Source organism: Macrosteles quadrilineatus, unplaced genomic scaffold (genome assembly GCF_028750875.1).
Source record: "Macrosteles quadrilineatus isolate MER2022 unplaced genomic scaffold, UCM_ALF_1.0 Scaffold_6__1_contigs__length_79288215, whole genome shotgun sequence".
Taxonomy (NCBI): Eukaryota; Metazoa; Arthropoda; class Insecta; order Hemiptera; family Cicadellidae; genus Macrosteles; species Macrosteles quadrilineatus.
This window is the reverse complement of record NW_026542599.1, coordinates 27643089-27667683: the sequence shown is the minus strand read 5'-3', so window position 1 is coordinate 27667683 and position 24595 is coordinate 27643089. Positions and strand designations below refer to the sequence as shown.

General features: G+C 32.7%; 2 protein-coding genes across 2 annotated transcripts in view; both read right to left on the bottom strand.

Moving 5' to 3' along the window:
* Positions 1 to 24595, bottom strand: part of LOC128996124 (dnaJ protein homolog 1-like) — a 448367-nt gene that overhangs the window by 181979 nt on the left and 241793 nt on the right. The window lies entirely within an intron of this gene.
* On the bottom strand, positions 11506 to 14971 carry LOC128997418 (uncharacterized protein DDB_G0271670-like). Its single transcript, XM_054423055.1, has 2 exons — positions 14917 to 14971; positions 11506 to 12887 (listed from the first exon to the last, which is right to left on the bottom strand). The coding sequence occupies exon 2, from the start codon at positions 12871 to 12873 to the stop codon at positions 11506 to 11508; it is 1368 nt and encodes a 455-aa protein (XP_054279030.1). The 5' UTR covers positions 12874 to 12887; positions 14917 to 14971.

Genomic DNA, 24595 nt, shown 5'->3' with positions numbered 1-24595 from the left:
CCGTGCGTTATATCCAGTATATCCATTATTATTTACATGCAGACCAATATCCTGTAGAAATTTAATGTTTTCAACTGTTAACTCTTCTGATGCAGGTGGCCTACTAACTCTTAAATCACCAGTGCTCTTCTTTTTAAAGGATAATCCCATTATTCATAAACTGGGTTAACATAAGAAAATGAACAGAAGTTTTTCTTACCCTCTAGAGTCAAAGGGGTCCTGGTTTCATCTAAAATATAAATGAAGATGTTTGATATAATATAACTACTATTCATTCTGTAAAGTATCTGATTTTTTCTACTTATTATCAGGATATGTCAAGAGTTTCCCTAATTTGATATCGAGGGTTCAGAATGATATTTCGATATATTTTTAGTTTGTTGACCATCATATTCAGGTTTGATCATGCGTTCTTCTTCATTCCAAACAAACTTTGATCCCATGTATGTTATAAGCCGATCTTTTACCCGATATACATGTGTGCGAAATTTGTAATCTCCACCACGATAAGATGCAAATCCACTTATACTACTATCTTTAGCTATTATTACAGGAGTTAATGGATTATTTACAACCAAGTCGAATTCCTTATCACCGCATTTAAAGATGTCTTTTTCCTGATCGTATGTCAATGTTTGGCTAACAGTGCTTACATCATCTTTGTTGATTCCTTGAGCAACATTAGTGATTCTCCTATTTTTAGCATCAAAGCAACATCCTTCAGGAGGAGAAATTGTCTTTTTTACTTCTTTTACCGCTTCCTCAAGACCATCATTAGAAGATTTCAAGTTTTGTGTTAATGTGGAAAATCGATCGCTTAATTCTTTCAATTTGTCCAACTTTTCATCTATGTGAACAAGTTTTTCTTCCACACTTTTTAAATCTAGTTTATTAACATAGTAACGGTTTAAATAACCTTTTGTTACCGGTTGACGTGCTGTTTCATAATCAGATGCAACCCTAAATCTTTTAGTATCTTCTTCATCGTTATCATCTTCTAGCTCTACTTGTCTCTCACGTTTTTGTGTATACAAAGAGTGGCCGAATTTATCAATTATGTGGTGCCTTATCATTTCAGGTGTTCAACTTTCAACGTGTACAAACATAATAATGATTTTCCAAAAGAAATTTACTTATATATTAAAACACAATTGAAAAAGGTTTTTTTTTTCACACTACTTATTTTTCTTTAAGTGTAAACAAACTGTAATTCTTTCATTTCTGAAATCTACCAGTCTATTGTCTTGGTCCATGATTTTTAGTGTAATGTTGCTGATTGTCCGGGTAGTGATTGGCAAGTAAATTACAGGATTAGGTATCTCTACCAGTTTATAACCAGGTGGTACAGCGGGAAAGAATTGGAAAATCATATGACCTTGTTTGTTGTTAATGAATGATCCGGTGGCTATATTACAGTCTATTCTTACTGTGTTTACTTTAAAGATGTCTACAACGTTTTCTGAGTAATAACTGATTCCAGGTTCGGCTGTAATACTACCGAATCCTAATAGTTTTCCGATGGAATTAGGCTTAGAAAAATCTACTTCCACAGTACACTTTAACATAGATTTTAAAGTATTGTTGTTGGTTCCTAGTTGGATATAGTATTTCTTTTCCTTTGTTGTTATTTTTTGGAATTTTTCTTGTATATAGTCTCTTATGTCCTGCACCTCATACGCACCTTTCGGAATAGTTATTACTTTATCTTTATCGAAATGAAACAGGTTGTTTGTTTCATCAACGTTTGGTATTGAGTTGTACGATTCAAAACTGAGAAGACCGATTTCATACTCATCAAGAGAACTCAACTCAATAGGCGGGAAATAATCGATAGAGAGCACAGAGCTCCTACCTGATAGTGTTAGGGTCTGAGACATAACTGAATGCTCATAGGTTAATTACCACTTATTTATGGACAACTAATGCTTTTCTTTAAAAATTCTAAACACAAATGGCCGCATATTGATGTATCTTCTGGTTGTTGTCCATCATAGTTAAAGTATACAATTTTTGAAGATTTGAAGTATTCAAGAAGTTCCTTCGGAGGCGGTAAGTTTCCAAAACTGTCAAAGTAGTAAACTATTTCACCGAGTTTTTTGTAACAAACCCAATGAGTGCCAGGACCGTTAGCATTATCAAGATTCACTATACCAGTCTCGTTATTATTTACTACGGATGGTAGTTCATCCTTCATAAAAACACCTCTGAAGAAAGGTATGCGTAAACAGCTAGCGTATCGTAAAAGTTCAATATTGCTTAAGGCTTTATCTGGAATTATCAACTTATTCCTCTTGTTTAATAAACACGGTATGGCTTTAGGTATAACCCTCCTCCGTTCTTTATCATAGACCAAATTGTAGGTTTGTTCTTTTTTTTTCTATGAGAAGTTCTGTTTTTTTTCCTTCTTATATTTCCTCCACGTTTCTTAACATTACTACGTCTTCCTTTTCTCCTTTTTCCTCCACCAAAAGCTGTTTTTCCTTTCATTGCTGCCGCTACTGCTAACGCTGCTGCTTTCTCTCCAATACTACTATCACTTGCTTTTACACGTTGCCAAGCTTTCTCAGCAAGTATTTTGTCTGCTACTGATCGGTCTTTTAAATTACCAATTTTTGAATACGCTATATCGTGTTCTTTACAAGCTTGATCGAGCTTATTTATTCCCGGATCTCCTCTAGCAAGGCGTTTTTTTAATTTTGTTCCAGGACCACAGTACTGATAACCACCAATTAAATGCAATTCCACAGGCAGTAAATCAATCGCTTTGTTGACTAATGCTCCAACTGGTTTAGTCAATATAGAAAGTGCCGTCGATGTTATTCCCCTTCCTCTCTTGAAGGTCTCTCGATTGCGAATGGCACGGTTGTTGTATAACATTTGTTTTTATAGTAAAATCACAAATGAAGAGTGCACTCTATAAATATGTTTCAACGAATGACTAATAAATAGTTTTTCCTTTTAATTTATACGATTTGTTTAATAAACACTGGTAATTGTATATGAAAGCTCCTTACGCAAACAATACAGTGTAGTAACACAACAAATACTTCTTTGTAATTTTAATAAATATATAGCATTTATTAGTATTAATCAATTATCCCTCGATTGCGCAGTTCATCAACCAAAGCTACCCATTCGTTTTCTAAACCTGAATGACCAGCTTCAATAGCTTCACGTATCAATTTCATTCTATCGATTAATTTGTTTGCATTGTTGTAATATATTACGTTAGTGTTGGAGCAGTCTTTAAATAGTCCTTCTCCAGAATAAGTTGATATATCATCTTTCCTTTTTCTCTTATGAATTGTATCAATGTCGATTGATGAGATTGCCCTTCTTTTAACTCTTCTGACTTGTGACGGGAATAGTTCTGATATGATAGTTGTGTATTTAACAGATTGGTTTCTATGTATTGGTAAATTTGAGTTGTAACCTTTTCTATGAAGGTTTGTTTTAGCACAAATGTTTTTAAATAAAACTAAATCTTTTTTATTATATTTACCAGGCTTGTTTTTAAATATAAGTTCGAATAAACCAGGTGTCCCCTTATATTTTTTGTTTCCTACGTGTATAACATCATTTTCATCAATGTCTAGCTTACTATTTCCAATCATTAGCCCGTTGTCTTCAAGTCTAGCACCATAAACATGGTATTTTCTGTTAGCATTTGTAGAATGTAACATTTTTAATAAGTACTTCCTTCCAAGCACAGATTTTGAAGTTATATCTTCTCCCAATTTACTTATTTCAGATGGATTAATATCCGCATTCTTAATACTTTCATATTCTTGAGGAATTTCCAAAGTTTTGTCCCCTTCTCTGGAATCTTGATCTGATTCATCAGTCTCCTCAGCGTCCTCAAATTCTTCTGAATCTTCGTAGTCATTATAGGTCGTTAATGGTTCTAAACCATCTTGTACTTCTGATTTCGATACAGGTAGTAACATTTCACTATCTGTAGGTTGAATTGATTTAGAAAACGTGTGTGACAGGTCTTTTATGGGTTCAATAATAGGTTTAAATGTTGTTTCTAAATACCTATCTCTTTCACTTATACCCATTCTTAGAGCCCTGTTTTTTCTTCTAATGGAATCACTTAATGTTTTTATTTCCTTTACAAGCTTTTCTTGGCTACCCATGTTCTCATCATGAAATTCAATCTACTAATAGATAAAATGTGTTACTGCTGGTGCATTATAACGAACCTATCAAACCCTATTCGGTATCGCCCGTTTTTAATACTTTCATCCTTATCAATTACAACAAATCCATATTTTTCATCCCAAGCCTTACAACATATTTTTTTAAACATTTCAAATGACATATCAACACCAACATGGTCATTATATATATGTTTTAAATTCATCTCATCCTGTTTAAAAATTATAATTACATTTGCATTATCCCTTATTAATTGTTTTGGAATTTTGCTATATGTTTGACCAATATATATACAGTCTATACTGTTGTGTCTCCCCATGGAAAAATAGTTTCTTATCGTGTCATGGTTTTCACATGACACATCATCGAATATGAATACTGAATGAGGTTTAGCTTCACCAGGTTGTAGTATTTCACTGCTTGCATCGAATTTAAATAAAGATACCTCTTTAACGTCCGATATTATTTTATCTAGTAGCTGGTATTTAGGTTGAGCCAATGATTTGGAAAATATATACACATTATTAAACCGCAAACCATGTGGGTTTGTTAACAAGTTAAATACAACATTAGTTTTCCCACAATTGGACGGTCCACTTACTATAGACCTTACACTGTCTGGTAATAATTTACCATGTTTACCTTCTTTGAGTTTTACATTATCCACAGTTAAATTGTCTATATTTTCAATTTCAAAAGAATATCCATTGTGTATAATGTCCATGACATCACTCTGTGAAGGTTGTTTCATAAATGACGTTTTTTATATAATATTTTCTTTAGACACCCAAGAGTCTTCACTTTTATCAAAACCAAGCCAACGAACCAAAACCTTATCTTTTTTACGTTTTAAAACTTTTTCAACAAGGTAAATATTTCCTGTAGAAGATTTTAACATCTCATGACCATAAAAACCTCCATGTAAAATTTGGTCTTTATTGTCCTTCAAAATATATGTTTCTGGGTACGTTGGTTGCACTCTATAAACAGTGAAAACTTCGTTCGTCCAGTTAGGTAGGTATTTCTTACTAAATATCCCCTTATATTTACTTATACGGACTTTGTCACCTTCAACAAATTTATGTGGTAAAATCTTTTCAACCTTTGGACGTGTGCTTCTTTTAATGTTGTTCAAAACTTGTTCTGAATTATTTTCATTTACTTCACTTGGGGTCATACCTATCGTCCTGTGAAACCTATTGTTGTAGTTGTTCAACAATTTTCCAAGAATATCAATCCACACGTAAGAACCTCTATTTGAAAATTCCTTAAACAAATCTCCTTTTATCGTTCTATTAAATCTTTCGATAATTGCGGCCTTTTTTTCAGATTTTGTTGAATAATGATTTATATTATATTTTTTCATTAACACTGAAAAGTCCTTATTGAAATATTCTTTTCCATCGTCAGTTTGCAAATGTTTGATAACGTTATTATCCCTCTGGATAACAGTCTCCATAGCCTTGGTCACACTTTTTCCGGTTTTATCCTTCAAAGGCATGGCATCAGCAACTTTTGTGAAGCAGTTTATCACGGTCAGTATATATTTAAATCCCTTGTTAAATTTACTGTAAGGTATCATTTCAATTAGATCTGCTTGGTATAAGTCATTAATTCCTTTTAGAACTGTATTCCTCCTTGGAAAGTTTTTCCTTGCAGGTTTATGAATTTCAGATACAATTTGCCATTTAGAAACCATATTCAATCATAACATCCGTCGTACGGCTCAGTCGGAGTAATGGATATCTCTGATATTTATCAATTATTTATATTGGTCAAGGTCATTTTAAAATGTGTAAAAAAGAGGGGGGGGGGAATAAACCCCCCCCCCCCTCTTCTTTACGGGAGGATATTGGGACAGAGAAATGTGATATATAGGATAAGCTAAGAAACAGCTTGGATTTATTAGGTTAATTAGTTACGATTGAATAATGTCCAAAAGGAAGTGTGTCAATACCATTTTCCAGTATGTATCTTTTGTTATCATTGGATGTTATTGCAATCTTCTCTTGCACAATCGTATATAGTCTATGGTTGAAGCTTCTAATGGTTTTGAAAGTTGCAATATGAACTTGGTTTTCAAATAAACACTTTTTAAAATGTTCAAACTTGAGTTTCTTCTTCAAATATGAACTTTTAATTCCTTTCGCCTTTTTTATTACACCAATATCGCTGTCGGTGCTTTCAGTGTATAATTGTAATGAGTATAGTTTTGACATTAGTGCTACTACTTCTTCTAATGGGATTCCGTTTGTTTCGTCTTTAAATTTTCCTAACACCTTTTTGTGTTTACCATTGTCATAGTTAGGGTGATCTACCGGGTAGTCGGAAAAGTCGAAATCGTCTTTATACATAAATGTTCGTAAATCTTCATACATATCATGAGTTTTGATCCAATAAAGATATGCGTCGGTATCCATATATATAATTCCAATATTGTCTCTTCCGTAAAATGAAACCATCTTGTTATAATGAAAGTCGTACATGTGTGTTTTTGAAATGTCAAGTATACACATACCAACATACATAGGTCTATCCATTTTAATAGTAGTTTTGTCCATTGACACACAAACAAGATTTTCATTTATGATAATAGATGATTTAAAATTTGGTTGTCTTACAAGTTTTTCTACCTTTTTGGGATCCGACACTAACTTAACATTTTTATGTTTTCTTTTATTTTCTAGGGTCTTTCCAAATATTGCATTATTCATCAGCTTAAAAAAGTCTTTTTGGAAAGCCGATGATGCTGCAGCTCTTCTTTTTGTGTTTGAGTCAATGTATGTTTTTAACCAACATGATTGATTAAACTGTAAAACACGGTGAACCTTTTTTAATTTTAGACCAAGTTCGATGGCTTGTTGGACAACCCAAAAATGGGCAACATAGCGTTCCTTGTCGTTAAGCGTCATCATCAGCTTAGGATGTTTTCCGTCTGGTGGTATTTCAGATTTAGCTAATAGAGGTAAATCATAGTGATGATCATGAAGTGTGGATGGGTATTCAAAATCACACTCCATTATGAATCCGGTGTCTCCATTTTTTGGGATACTTGTTACATCACCTAATAATATTGGATCAATCCATTGAAAATTACCATATGGAAGTGGGTTTGACATTGCCCACCCATATAAGTTATTGGCGTCAAAATACCCTAAATAAACTGATGGGTCCTCCTTCTTGAAGTTTGGAATGTGTTTATTATTTGCTTTGACATGCCTTGTTACACTCTGGGTAAGTCCCCCACGGATACTAGATTCAATCATAAGCACCATATCAATGTCTGTTAACAGCTGTAATGTACATTTTGTTTCTTTTAACATAGCTTGCCAAGCTAATCCAGGCGAGGTGTATGAATGTAGAGGGTCTAATCCGTAGGCCGCTATACAGGTGTTACGGAATTCCTCCATTATATCACAAAGAAGTGTTACATCTAACTTCACATAAAAGTCACTATACTCGCCTAAGGTGTTCATGTTTAACTCACTCCATACCTGACAAGCATGTTGATAGTCTTCAGGGTCAATATTAGAATCATTTAACTGACTGTAAAATGCCTCAATGGGTGGTAGTGAGGTCTCGTTAAATCTTTCAGGATTATCAATATAATCATAAGGGTACACTCCTTTACGAAGAACCAAATCCATGTGATCAGATGCGACAATCTTTTGAGTTTCAATAAAATGTTCTCTTTGCAAATTAGCTGTCAATTTCTCTAAACTAGAAGCCATGAATCTGAAAGAGTCTACAAACCTTAATTTTATTTTACCCACTTTTTTCGAAAAACTAATAAATTTCTCCGTACTTGTAGCTAAAACATCAATCGCCCCTTTGTCTCTACCTAATTCAGGAATTATGAAATGAGAGTCATATCCACTTAAATTGTGGAACACTATTGGGATAAACTTTGGTAATTTAAAATTAATGTTACAACTGTTGCAAGCAGGGCCTTTGTAAAAACCAGTCAGGTGATCATGATCCCGAACACGCCTGTTGTCTTCTGTAAAACTACAGTCACAAAGGTAACATCTATCCGCACTTTCATGGAATGTCAATTCATCATGTGTAAGATTAATCATTGGAACTACATAACTATACAGTTTTTCCACCTTATTAGCTATATCATAAAGGTTATCTACAAATGACTTAGCAGCATTTTCACCGCGATATACAAGTGGTTGGGTTGTTAACCCGTACTGACGTAAATGATCTTCATCCAAAGTTGATTTAAGCATTAAACAAAAGCTGTTTGGTTCATGAAATTGAATTTTTTTAATTTTGCTTTGATCACACTCATCTAAAACTAAAGGAACTAACGATGACTCAAAGTCTGCATATATAACAATTGGTATTCGATATTGTTGAGCCGTTTTGTTGAATTTAATAAAAGCTCTATTAGGGTGAGGTAATTTAACCCTTACTTCGTCCTTACTATTGCAGAGACGTTGGTGGTCAAGTAACCATTCCTTACCCCCCAAATGAAATGGTTTGGCAGCGTAGCAAAAACACCGTTTGCAAATGGTGAGACTCATCTTCCTTTTGGATAACTGTTTTGATAAAAGTGCGTAAAAGTTTTTTATGTAAACATAATGTGAGATTTTACCATTTGTAAGAAGTAAAAGATCTGTATGGTCTCTACGTTCATGAGATGTAATCTGAATAGGAAACACATTATTAGACTCATCCAATCCATACACATTAACGGATGAATTAAGATTTTGTTTTTCGAATTTCTTGATATCTTTTAAAGACACTGGGTAAACCAAACCTGTAAAATTATATTTATGAGCCACTTCACTATAATAACGGCTTGGTCTATAGGCGTGCCTGTCTTCAACAAACTTTGCTAAAACAGCATACTTAAAACACTCATTGTCTTCATTTTGAACATTTATGCAAGTTCTTGTATTAGCAATCTTTTTGGGCAGTGGGATGAAACTACTACCTCTATCACCATACCCATGTTTATGTACACGTATATCTAAGCTGTCTACGCTTAACAAAGACCACCCAGATCCTCTTCCTTCATGTTCAGATATTTTAACAACAATTTCTTCCAAGCAACTGTCGACTTCAGCCTCCAGATCAGTGGTTACCATGATGGATTTATTTCGTGTTATAAACCCCCGAGGGGACACCTCATTTTGTACATTTGTAAATCTAGTGTCCAAGAGCAAGCCAAATTTGATAAAATTAAGTCTGGTTAGTTCCTGTTGTAGTGTTTTTATGATAAGGGGTTTAGCTTTTAAAATAAAATCTGACAAATCATAATTTGTATTAGAAATTTTGAAATGGTTTACTATGGCTTTAGGAAATGCTTGGGCTAATATTTCTACTGATAATTGTTGGTTTGGTGGTGCATACTGTATAACTGTTGGTCTGTTCTGTTGTAAGAAGGGGTCTTCAATCAAATCTTCATATTCCATAGGTGTTGAAGATTCATTAGACATATGTAATAGTTCATTATGAATATTGAGGAGAAATTCATCCTCAAAAGACTCATGACAATTTTCACATTGATACATTTTTGTAGTTTAAGACACTACTAAGGAAACTAGCTACATTACACACTGCATGGTTGTGTTCATAGGAATGATATCAGTTGCGTGCGTGACTTATATATATAACACAGTGTATAACCCCCCACTCTATTTATTCAATAAGGGGGAGGGGATTAGACCCCAACCCTTTCCACCAATGGCATAAGTATTTTATGTTGGTGGTGGGGGTCGTGGGCGGGATTTTATAATAACGCAGGAAGCAGCATTATAGCTTACATATTCGCAATGCCTCCTACAGACCACACGAACCTTACTGGAGTAGAGCCTCGAATCTGGGAGACTGATTTTGATGAAGCACAAAATGAAAGTGATACAGAAAACGACGAGGACTTGCAAGAGATGCTAGAGGAAGAACAACTGGACGAGGATGTGAACAACGAACAAGGTCAACCCACACCGAACAATGAATTTCATTCGGACTACTGTGAAACACCAAAGATTCCAGTTCAAGCAGATGAAGTTGAAAATGGAGAAAATAAACTTTGTCGAGTATTACAGTTTTGTGGCAATGTTCGAAGAAGATTATCCTTTAGTTCAGAGAGTGAATCAGAAAATATGTAGCTTTTTACCATTTTTTAAAAACTCTTCAGTTTAACCTTGACCTAATTGTTGGACACAGTTAATCAAGCTAATAGCATCATTACATATTACATCTTAGCAATTTTTAAGTCATGGTAACGTAGCAGAACAAACTATTTGCAATGTTAAAAATATAAAATTCTGGTATATTTATTCCTATTCTTGCTACAAAACGAATGTAGACAAAGTATTATGGCTACTAATAATTTATATATTCATTGGCTATGTCTAATAAAATTCAACACTACTTAAGTATAAATTTGACAACAACTAAAAAGTTTTGTGGTAATTTTCGAAGAAGTTTATCCTTTAGTTCAGAGAGTGAATCAGAAGATATGTAGCTGATTTTATTATTTTTTAAAAACTCTTCAGTTTAACCTTGACCTAATTGTTGGACAAAGTTATTAAGCTAATAAAATTTCCGCAACTGTATTGATCATAAAAACGATACATCTTTACGTCTTAGTAATTTGCAATATTAAAAATGGATCAGTAGGGGTTTTAATAAGAAAAACCAAACATAGAAACTTCTATCATATTTATTTCCATACTAAAAAACGAATGGTAACAAAGTATTATGGTTGCTAACCATTTATATGTTTGTTTTCTATGTCTTGTAAAGTTCAACACTACTTAAGTATAAAATGCACAACTACTATTCAAGTAAACCTGTTAACAAAGATGAAATGTAAAGGAATTAACCTTAAACAGTTAATGCAAATAAATTTTGTGTTTGTATGCCTAGATGCCTTTGAGGATTATGAAAATATATTGAGTTATATCATAAAGTGTTACACTTAATTTATACACAATGGCAATGAAGATCTTTTTGCAAAACACGAGATAAACATAATATATCTTTTAAATGTCCTTAGAATAGTTAATTTTACAATATAGAAAAATGTTGATGTAATATTGGACAACTTGAACAATCAATATGTTTTCTAAAATAACTTTATCAAAATATTATACATGAAACTTTGCGAACACATTGTTAGGATATAACAAATTTGTTTCTAATGTTTTATGAATAAATTAGATGGAAATCTCTGATTAAAATAATCTATTTCTAAAATCTCAAGGTCACTCTTTAAATGCAAAAATTGGGAACGCATTTGTTAGGGTATAACAAATGCGTTCCCAATTTTTGCATACTAAAGGAGAATTTAGAGGATAATTAAGATCAATTTGAAACTAAACCAATTTATAATGTTACAGATGCCCATCCCGAAGACCGATCACGAATTATGTAGTATCGGTGGGTTGTATTCGGGATGGTCATGCCTCTGGGTAATTTAAGTCGGAACCTGTCATTTCCTTCTCTTAAAATGACTTCACCGTTTGGTGTCATCAAAAGAATTTCGAATTTACGATTTTTGGGTAGCCTATCAATTCTGGTTTTTTTAGCTTGAATTTGTGGTGGACGACAGGGTCGAGCAAAGCCTGACGTTCGTGGTTGGCTAGGCAAAATCTTGTCTATCACAACAACACGTGAGGTGCTCGGTGTTGGATCAGATGTACAAGATTTTTCCTGAGCCTGGCTTTTGACGATTATTGATGGTCTTTCAAATGACTGAGGATTGGTAGCGACAGGTTTGCTGCTAATAATTTTAGGTTGAGTGGGTACCATCCTGCTTTTCCCCTTAGTGTGGAGGCTGCACACATTAGCATCAGAAAAGCAGGACTTTTCACAACGCTCACCTTTTTTCACCCCTTTTTGGAAAATATAACAACATTGTGGCTTGGGCTTAAATGCAGCTCGTCTTTTGGCCATGAGTTTTACCAATTTTTCAGAAGGGTTTGAATGGGGGGGAAGGGATTCTTTTGAGGATTCAGTTTTAGTAAAGAGTTTTCTAACAACGGTGGGTGCAGCAGGGAGGGATTTGGGTGGGGGGTTTGGAATGGTAATTTCAGGAGAATCTATGTCAGGCATTTGGTTCGAGGAGGAATTTAAATTAGGAAGAGTTAGGCTATGTGGTTGAGGTTTTGGAGATGGCTTACGTTTGGGAGTGGATGGCTTTTCTGGAGATTTAATAGGAGATAGCAAGGAGAGAATTATGGGAGAGAGAAGCATGGATAGAGGGGACTTAATTGTTTGATTTTTGGGCGATGACGTAGAAGAAGAGGACGAGGACGATGAAGAAGACGAGGAAGATGATGACGAAGAAGAAGAAGAGGAAGACGATGAATCAGACCGTTTCTTCGACGAAGTGTTACCAGAAGAAGGTTTCTTCAATCTATCTTCAAACAAAGCAGAAGAAGATCCTGGCTGCGAAAGAGTCTTGGCGGCAAGGGAAGATTGAGTTGATATTGTAGTTGTTTTCTTTGCATCGTCAGACAAAGCAGATGAAGAGGATCCCGGCTGCGACAGAGTCTTGCCTGGCTGCGAAAGAGTCTTGGCGGCAGATGAAGAGGATCCCGGCTGCGACAGAGTCTTGTTGACCAGGGTTTCAGAAGGAGTTGATGATTTCATCTTCTTAACACCTCCAGTCAACGCCTCCTGAAGTTTAGATCTCTTCATGCCTGCCACTGGCTTCATTGGCTTGGTAGTCTTTCTTAAGCAGGGGTCCATGGCTTTTCTGCAGGCTGGCAACAGAATGATGTTATTAACCAATATGCTCTCTCATTTATACCCACCCTAAGTGGTGGGGGATATAGATAGACAGAGTGGGGGAAGATATGAGTGTGGTAAAGAGGTGGGGGAATAAGTACATCTAAAAGGAGGAGTTGCATGTGGGCAGAGAAACTATTTTAAAGATAAAGTTTCAAACAACCAATAATACAAGTAGGTCAAGGTCATTAGTTATTTAAAAAAAACATGCAAAGATTCAAACCACTAACACCAAGTCACAACTACTAAAGCAAATTATCTAGCAAGAAAGACTAAACAGTACATGCATGAAGAACTTTTAGACATATAACATAGGCAAGGGCTTGAAAGGAGCAGCTTGGGTTTACCATTGCTGTATGTTAAGGAAGGGTAGAAATGCGACTTGGTTTGACCACTGTCGCATGTTCAGGAAGGATTTAAATACAACTTGGTTTTACCACTGTTGTATGTAAAGGATGGATAGAAATGCAACTTGGTTTGACCACTGTCGCATGTTCAGGAAGGATTTAAATACAACTTGGTTTTACCACTGTTGTATGTAAAGGAAGGATAGAAATGCAACTTGGTTTGACCACTGTCGCATGTTCAGGAAGGATTTAAATACAACTTGGTTTTACCACTGTTGTATGTAAAGGATGGATAGAAATGCAACTTGGTTTGACCACTGTCGCATGTTCAGGAAGGATTTAAATACAACTTGGTTTTACCACTGTTGTATGTAAAGGATGGATAGAAATGCAACTTGGTTTGACCACTGTCGCATGTTCAGGAAGGATTTAAATACAACTTGGTTTTACCACTGTTGTATGTAAAGGATGGATAGAAATGCAACTTGGTTTGACCACTGTCGCATGTTCAGGAAGGATTTAAATACAACTTGGTTTTACCACTGTTGTATGTAAAGGATGGATAGAAATGCAACTTGGTTTGACCACTGTCGCATGATAAAGATTCATTCAAACCCTAGATAGACAAGGGTTTGAAAGGAGACAGAACATGATGTGTACCGTGCGAGTACACAAGATGTAGTGAGGTTTGAAAGAGATTCAACTAGTTTTGTGCGCTCTGGTGGGGGGTTGGACTAAGTGGAGGCGTGGTCTACTCAGCCAATCACAGGACAGGTAGCGTAGTGGGGACGGGGCTTGCTGGAGGCGTGGTCTACCCACCCAATCAAAGGATATGAGGTGTAGTGGGGGACTAGCAAGAGCAGCCATTAGTTATTAATATTTATTTTGATATTAATATTATTTGAAAGATAGCGGAATAGCCGTTTTAATAATCCAAAACAAGATACGTGATTTTATAATGCTTATGGAGATGCAAATTACAATTTAAAATATATTTTTTGGCTTAAGAATGTTCAATAATACAAGAAACAATATTAGTTGGGTCTCAAGAACGAGATATGAAGTAAATTAAATTATTAACCGAGCTAAGTAAAATAAACACATAACAATCGTAGCATTTTACAAATACTATTAACTAAAATATATTTAGTTGTACATGTATTTTTTAAGGAAAGATTACAAAGAGATAGAAACCATCTGAACTATGCGTAAACTAAGATTTTTCAAATAATTACCTGTAGTAAATCAGGAATACTCCTTGTTTCAAGTAAAGCTGCGTTAGTTAACTCTAGAAGAAAAAAAAACACATTAAGCAATTAAGTATTAGAACCATTTTATATGTTTATTTTGAGAAGAACAAATCATATGTTAAGAAAATCGTATAAAAAACAACCAATTTAATCGAGCTATATTTTAATAAAGTCAGCAACTGACTATGAGAAGTACCTTGATTAATATTATAATTTAAGAGCATAACAAAAAGTGAAACAATTCATGTACGTGAGAAAGCAATTTGAGATAAAAGAACAAAGAATAATTTAATATAAATACTATTAACTAAAATATATTTAGTTGTACATGTATTTTTTAAGGAAAGATTACAAAGAGATAGAAACCATCTGAACTATGCGTAAACTAAGATTTTTCAAATAATTACCTGTAGTAAATCAGGAATACTCCGTGTTTCAAGTAAAGCTGCGTTAGTTAACTCTAGAAGAAAAAAAAACACATTAAGCAATTAAGTATTAGAACCATTTTATATGTTTATTTTGAGAAGAACAAATCATATGTTAAGAAAATCGTATAAAAAACAACCAATTTAATCGAGCTATATTTTAATAAAGTCAGCAACTGACTATGAGAAGTACCTTGATTAATATTATAATTTAAGAGCGTAACAAAAAGTGAAACAATTCATGTACGTGAGAAAGCAATTTGAGATAAAAGAACAAAGAATAATTTAATATAAATACTATTAACTAAAATATATTTAGTTGTACATGTATTTTTTAAGGAAAGATTACAAAGAGATAGAAACCATCTGAACTATGCGTAAACTAAGATTTTTCAAATAATTACCTGTAGTAAATCAGGAATACTCCGTGTTTCAAGTAAAGCTGCGTTAGTTAACTCTAGAAGAAAAAAACACATTAAGCAATTAAGTATTAGAACCATTTTATATGTTTATTTTGAGAAGAACAAGTCATATGTTAAGAAAATCTTATAAAAAACAACCAATTTAATCGAGCTATATTTTAATAAAGTCGGCAACTGACTATGAGAAGTACCTTGATTAATATTATAATTTAAGAGCGTAACAAAAAGTGAGTCAATTCATGTACGTGAGAAAGCAATTTGAGATAAAAGAACAAAGAATAATTTAATATAAAAATTGTTAAGTAAAATATATAGTTTTCTATTATGATTATTAGAATGTGAAGAAATTTTTACGTATGTCAATAAAGCAATCCTCAATAAAAAACAAAGTATAATTTTAGGCAATCACATTTTACCTTTTATAATCCAAACAAGTTAATAATTAATGTATTAGAGTCATATTTAGATATCTCGTTTTGTGAAGAACAATTTATACGTTTATACATTGTTAGTTAAGGAAATCGGTAACCATTTTTTCAATCTTAAAAATGTTTAGTTATTCAGTTTAATCAGTCCATATTTTAACAAATACAAAAACAACAAAAGGTAATTAATATTATCATTAGGACTACAACAAAATATGAGGTGAACTTGAATAAACATACATTTATTTTGGCAAGGACAATGTACATTATAAGATATTTTTTTATCCTAAATCATTTATTTTTTATTATAATATAATGATTTGAGGTAAATGATATAGTTTTTTGTTTGTATATATCACAAGAAAGATTATTTGCGGTTTACATAACATCTGTTACAAAATGTGAGACATTAAATACGTATAGTGATTTAGCGATATTGGAATACCAATTTTCTTAAAAACATAAAACCATTGACTATACACAGAATAGACTTCCCAAGTAATGTAAAAATTTGAAGCAAAAAAGAAACGTAGTGCAATCTGTTAAGTGATAAATCAATCAGCTGTTTGCTATGTACTGCATTAGTTTTAATTAATAGTCAACAAAATACACTAGTAAACTCTAGTGAGATTGGCCTCAAATTTTTATATCACGTGAAAAGACTAAAAACTCACTGCCAATACCTAAACTATTTCTAATCGAAAGCCGTTTTATTCTGTAGAAAATTATTATAAAATAGGCGGTAAAAATGGTTGTAACGTATATTGTTGTATTCATACAGCAAAAGAATTTTTGAGTTAAGATAAGTGTTTTGTAAGTGCAGATTTACCGAAATATTTATTTATAGTCTTGTAAAGTTTTCATATAATTAGGATTATATTTGAAAGATAAGTTAGTTTCGTTTTTATATTATGAGAAAGGTTGTATTTAAACGATTAGACAAAATAGTGGTAGGATCTTTTATACAAATAGTTGAGCTAATTTAAGTAATGATTAAGGAGTGAGCTTCTTATAAATAAATAGTAAAAGCTAATATATATTAGGATACTATATGTATATGACAAGAAAAATTAATTACCTGTATATTTAGGGAATATTCCACAAATCACAATGGGACGACGTGTATCACAAACTGGAAACACTTAAACTTAAAATACAACAGGGAAATATAATTAAAACTCTGGAAATTACAAAATGTGACAGGATAAAATTGCTTGACACAAAGCAGTACGCAATACGAATGAAGCGTGTCTAGTTTGCGCGACAAACAACAATCTTGAACACAATGCAGAAACAATAATAGGTTAACTTACCTCCTACATAGATAAAATAATCCATTAACAAAAAGCCGTAACACCGCTAAGCGTAATCAGTGACGCTAGAAAAAGTAAAGCAATAACAGTTAATCACATGTCGGTCCCCCGCGAGAACGAGTAGGCCTAGTTATTTATAGGCACACACATGCGAACACTCACATCTGTTGTCGTTCCGTGAGAATCATCTCTCGGAAGATTGAAACGTCTCTGTGCAAACATTTAGAATTTCTGTAAACACTATATAAGTGTTAACAGAGTAAACTACAGATCATTTGACTCTTAGCTACCGTCAGGAAAACATGTCTGCAAGAAATTCAGCTCCTATTCAAGACCCCAAAATATCTTCAACATCGAATATCTCAAATAATAATATTCAAGAACAAAACACTCAAGAACAAAACACTCAAGAACAAAACACTCAAGAACAAAACGCAGTAGACGTAACTATGTCACCGATACAGAACTCACAAGTATCTAGTACCTCGTACTTTCTCCGCCCAGAGTTCGAAGATTATATGAGACAGCTAGTTGATGGATAGTTAAATGGAACAATACATATTTTTACAATCCAGTACATGGTATATTTGAAACATTAAAGCTGAACATTTAAAAAAACACATTCAGACAACCTTGACCTAATAACAATACCAACCAATCCACAACATACATCGCCAGAGTCGCTGCGTAATTCACGCTGCTCCACAATCACAAAATACTTACCAATTACCTAATTATGACGTCACGGGATCACCCCCGTGTTTGGCTACTACTGTCGTTCATTGTTTGGCCTTGAGAAATCGTTGAGTAATAATGTAAAAGTAAATATACTTAATGTTATGAGAATGGAAATTGCTATATGGAGATGTTATCCTGTTACAAAACTAAAATTACATTAAACTTATTATAATAGAATTTGGGGATGGTTGAGTGAAACGTTTAGAAAAGTTCTTGTAAACAACTGCTATTACATTGTGTAACATTTTTAAACACTAGTACGTACATTAATAATCCTTCCAAATTAAATTAATCTAACAGAGTATCAATCACATGCCTTATTTAATATATAGATAACATCCGATTTTAGTGTTGTTGTTTTTGAACTGGAGCAAATAACCACTTTTATGGTATTAAATTGCATTGTATTAGGTATTTTAAGATACCTAGTTACAAGGTTGTACACTAGTTACAAGATATTACCATAAACAGATTAAACATCATGAACTTATATTTTAGGTTCTTGTACACTAAATTGTTATTAAATCGTTAACAGTTCAAAGAATTATGATTTTTCAATTAACCTATTACACTATGGTGTAATGTAGTATTTATTCTGCATATATCTCACCATTGACTCCAGACGTAAGGGCTTGTGATAGTTCATTAATTTGATATACCTCTAGGGTTATCATAGAACAATGGCCTATTGTTTGTGTATGGTCAGAAATACGAGCTAGGCCTAAGAAAACTAAACAAAAGGAACTAATGCACGTCTAACAGGCATTAACGTTTGTCCCTATAACGGCAGCATTAGGCTCTTATTGTATTACTCAATACATCCATTTACTATAATGCCACTTAAATACCCCCACCGCAGCAAACCTGCCAAGTAAGCGAATTTCCGTTTGTCTGAATTGATTTCCAATTAAATATATTTTAATAACATTAGGTTTAACGAGTACCTAGGCTTGCTGCTATAAGAAACTAATAAAGTGTGTTTTTTAGTAAAATATTGGTAGCTTAGTACAAAATAAATAAATTTGCCAAGTTTGATCAAACTATATCCATAAACAAAAAAACTACAACATTTGACAATATTCTCCATAAGAATAACATGGGAATTTTAAATTTACAATTTTTTTTTAATTTTCTCCGTTTCTAATAACCGAACAAAAATACTTTCATATACTAAATTATTTGTTTTTTAAGCTATTTAAAAAGGTCTAAATAGAAATTAGGAAATTATGTGTTTTGAGGGTCAAAAGTGAGGAAAACCAATTTTTACCCCATAAAACCCCCCGTAAAGCCCCGTTCCTATGGTCTGATCATGCTGGTTCGCGAACTCATTCAAGTTTATCCCGCTTTACACCTTTAAACCAAATTTCATCAAAATCGTACAAAAATTACTCAAGTTATCGTGTTCACGGACGTATATTTATATATATATATACATATATAAAAATTTGAACGAATGGTGTTTTGGCCTCTGGGGACATCAAAATGAAAAAGTAAATCGGTCCCGGGTCTAGGTCTTACCGTGCCACCTACGGTAATAGCTACTTCCCTATAGGGAAATTCGCTAAAAAAAAAGATCTTATGGACGTTTAAAAACTTTGATTACTGATACAGTTGGACATTACATCTCAATATTAAAGTTGTTTCCATTTTTTCAAATCAAAATCGTTCTAGTTGATGTGAGCCGCCATCAGATTGCTCTGAACGAAATACTAATTTCTGCCAAATACACGAACCAAGTTAATCCAATGGAAAGAGTTATTGTGAGCTATACCAACTAACAAAAATAAGTTAGAAACTGGAAGTTTATACACTATCGCATTCAGTGACTGGCTCACACAATTATGTTTCTAAATACAAATTTCAACAGCTGGTCCATACAATAGATGGGATGCATACTTCCGTGTCCAATAGGCCTACTCAATTCTTATAGTGGTTTTATATTATAAATAAAACAACAAATAACTTTTTATGTAAGAAACTTAACAAATGCATCTTTTGTGTTTAGTAATACAAGTAAAACAGTTTTGTTATTAAGTTTAGGAAGAATTAAGTTTTTTTTTATCAAATTGGTTTTAAAAATGGTCCTTCGCCTAACAGTCGTTGTGTGTTTCAATGTATTCAATCAATTCATTCCATAACATTTTGCGTTAACCTATGCAGTTACGAATTTGAATCCGTCAAATAAAATCTGTTGGCTTATGAAAACAATATATTAATGCTCATTAAAACTTTGGAAATGCAGCAGTGTTAAATATTTTAACAATAATTTACTACTTTCAACAAAACAATTTTCATATCGCAACCTTTTAATTTTATGTTAAATATTTGGTTAGATGAGTACTAAATATCTTGTAGAAAAGGCGTAGTGATTATAACCCTAATTGTCATAATAATCAAGGCCACTGGATTGGGTCCAATCAGATATCAGTTCTATAGAATCCAAAGCTAACTCCAAACCTCCCTGTACCAAGGGATTATTTTCATTCATATTGAAGGTATTATTTTTTATTTCTGATTAAATACATTTTTAAAGAAATAATACGTAATTAACAGAGAAAGTTGGCTAAACCAATAAACAACCATAATAATATAAATTGAACTGAATCAATTAATGTTAACAAGTTGTTTGTTTTAGTTAGCTTGTGTCTCAGAATAATAAAGAAATGTAACATCGTATTTGTCCATGGTATGTGTGAAATCCAATTAAATGAGATTGTGAAGAACAATGAAAAGATCACTGTAGTTCAAAACCTAAGCAGACACATTAAACTAACACCATTATTTTAAAATATAATCAGCCTCTAAGTTGGTAGTTATCGCCAAAGCCAACGATAAAGTTAGTTGTATTAATGTCTCGCTAAAAAAGATCAATCATGTTTTAAAATTCGGCAGCAAATCTATCTATCCGACAATCCACAAGACTGCAGCCTTTAGATCCATGCTCTACCGTGCCTATAAGATCCCACTTAGCCAAGCCAATAGGAAGAAAGAGCTGGACACCAATAAGAATATCGCTCAAGTTAATGGATTTCGAACCAAGACGATAGAGGACATCGCAAGAAAGACGAGGAGGAAAATCGATAGGCAGAATACACTACACAGCAGAACAACATTAGAAGAGATAAAAGAGGAAAACACCAGATATGTCACATTTAGCTACACGGGGACTACAACACAAAGGACTGCTAACAGATTCAAGAAATGCGGAGTTTCAATAGCCTACAGGACTCAGAACACCATGAGTAAAGGGTGCTTCGGGCTTCTATAAAATCAATTGTAACGATTGTATGATAGCTTCTACATTGAACAGACTGTGAACTTCGTTAACCGCTTCAAAAACCACATATCTGCGTGGAGGAACAACAAACCGGAAAGATCAAATGTCGCACAACACCTGTTACAAAATGGCCACTCAATAGGAAAAATGGAGGATAGTCTAGGAATTTTAAAGAATCGTAAGAAAGCATATGTAATGAATGCTTGGTAAGAACTGTATATTTATAAGGAAAAATGTAAAAATAGAAATAAGTTGATTAATGAACAAGTAAATTTCGATTCCAGTTGTACACTTATAAAAATGTATTGGCCGGTGCTTCCGGTAGCCAATAGGGTATAAGTAGGGACGCCATTCAAGATTCTTGTCATTCGCCTATTAATTTTGATGATGATTGGAGTGTCCAATTGAAATCGATCACCACTTACCATCTTTTTTTGTATATTTACCGTCTTGTGAGTGTTTTAAGTGTTATATGACGTTTCTTTTATTTACTTTCCGTTAAAATTCGTCTAACTACGTCAGTCCTCAGAATTGAATCCGTAAATTTATAAAAGTAATTTTAGCCTATATTATTAAAATAAATTTGTTAAAGATTATAAGAAGAAATAAATATTTTTGATTTTTCTGTCACCGTCATCTTTCAACATAAAATTACAAATGTAACAAAACTATTTTGTATGATAAATTGGGTTACTAATTTGGAAAATAATAAAAACTTATAAAGAGAAAATTAAGAGATCTATGTTTAATTGCATTTGCATAAATAGTTTTAAAAATAACTTAAATATTTACAAGGACAAGCCAGGTCTATTCTTTTTTTGACAAAAATTAAAGGTAAGATATAAAAATATTAAAATGAAGTTTGTAAATATTATAATCAGTGAATTTAACAAAACCTGAAGTATTGTCTCAGAGCAATGCCATATTATATACTCAAAGCTATGTTTGTTGTTAAATTTTACATTAATACATTTTTACAAAGTTTTTATATAATCCAAATACATTTTTTATCCGCTAATTAATTAATATGCATATATTTTCAAATTACACACCGTGGAAGTCAACACATTAATTAAAAATGCTAACTGTCTGCTTCTTTAATTAGTAAAATGTTAATATTCTTTGTGATCCTATTTAATTAGCGTATCTTTGTCTGCAGCATAATAATACAGTAAGCTGATGAATATATCACACCAGCCCAAGGGTGTTCCGAGAGATTCGAAATTATGATATTCTCTTTTAACATAAAATAAAAATCCTCTCTGTAAATAATATAGTAAATACGAGTATAAATGTACGTTACGAAAATGCACCCTGTAGCTTAAAGTTGAATGAAAAGTATTATTATTTATAAGTATTTTAGTATTGTCATTTTTAAAGCATTTAAAATGCTAGATTATTATTAAAAAATGAAGGTTTAAGAGTTAATGTTAAGTTTGTTAAGAAGTAATTCAGATTTTGTAGTAAGTCAATTTAAGTAATCGAATGTATATTTCCATGGACCTAATTTAAAACCCGAAAAACTCCAACCATGTAGTATTGTTTTTAAAACGGAAGGAATAGTTGGGTAGTCTTCAGTCTTTGAATACCGGGTTCAAAACCCACAAATAACCAATGAATTTGGCTTTGTCATAATCAAGTAGTCTGGATCTTTCTTACGCTTTCTAACATCTTCTTACCTCTCTAAAATACAAATATAACAAAGAAGGGCATGTATTTTACGTTATTAGTTCTAGAGAATTCCCAGTAAAATCCAAACGATAATAACGTGTTTCAATGAAGTTTTGAGAGGCCTAATGTCCTAATAAACAACTTTCCTCATAAAGTTTCTAGCCTATGTATGAACACATGGAATAAGAATTAAGCTAAGTCATAATTTTTACTAATTTTTAATAATTTACAAAAACTGCTTGATTATGAATTAAACACTACATTTAATAAACATGGTGCTTTGAAACATTATATATGTTAAAACCACAATGGACTTCCCTTAAAACTTTAAAATTATGTTCATTTGCAGTTTGTAATATTTTGTTCTATACCAGACATACTGCAATTGTTTGGGCAATGTCCGAGCATTTTAAGTAATTTGACATTCTACTAAAAAGACTTTCAAGACCGTTTCTTTGGACATTTGTAAAGATGTTTCTGGAGTGGAGTGTTTAAAATCTACTCAACATTTAATACTCATTATCCTTACCACAATTTCTTAAACCCTGAGGAATAATTAGCTTGCTCTGTTATTCTGTGTTGCTGCATAGAATCAGCATTATTCATTTCATGACCCTATTTTATTATTTAACCTTTGCAACATCACCCTTGAATTATTACAAGTTTGAATAGGTATTGGTTCATAAAGAAGTTTGACCAAAAACGTTGAACCCCCCTTAACTGTTGAACCCTCAAATACTGTTAATAAATTACTAGTTAGGGAGTTTTACCATTGGTATATTTTTATCGTATTGGGGGGGGGGGGAGATGGCTAAATAATATGACCTAGGTGAAGAAGTATTTTATATATACCTGTTAGAGATCACAATAGTACTGTATATTGAATGCACTATTCTCCAATCAAGATAACCGGCCTTTATAACTTAATTTTTATGTTCCACACTACAAAATAACATAATGTGTTCTAAATACATCCCATTCCAATACGACGTTTTTAAATTAACCGTTTCCACATTAAATATGTTTGAGTTTTTTTTTAAATACTCTTTTATCATTGGATTGAGCAAAAAGAAGAAAAAAAATGCTTTGTGTAGAATATTATTATTCAACGTATATTATTCACAGAAATTTTAAAAGAGGTAAACGTAGTACGTTGTTTATTCTGTTATTTAATTAAGGTTACATTTATTCGTGGAGACACATTTATTTCGTATTTTTTAGATGCAATTTTTTGAACTAGATATTGTTTGGGTAAGGTATAGGTGGAAATTTCAAACCAAATATTTTAAAAGGTATCAAAATAAGGTAAAAGATATTTATTTGCCTAGCATACTGGTTTTGCTGATAATGGGGTACATTCTTATGATAACGATTTTAAACTATTACTGTAACGGAGCAAAACTTGTTGTCTGGAAATCAATGTAAGATCTATAAACATATGAACACTTATATGAGTTGATAGATAACAGCATCAAAGATAGTCTAGTTGTACGAAGAAAAAAAACAGAGACTACTCGTCAAATGTTATAAAGTTTTCAAATGTCATAAATTAAAATTATCAGAATGTCTTTTAAATCTGAAAACATCTGTTGACAGCCTTGTAATTGTTTAACCTTTTACTTTTATATCTTCATAAACGTTGTTTTATTTAATTTGATTGTTTAACTACACGCGTTTACTGGGTCAACATATTTTTTTGATTTGACAACAAAGAGTAACAAATAGTTTTACAATGGCTTAAATTAGCTCATAGCTCATATTCACAGGTCTCTTTAAAGTTGAAAATAATAAAATGTTGACACATTGTGGGCATGA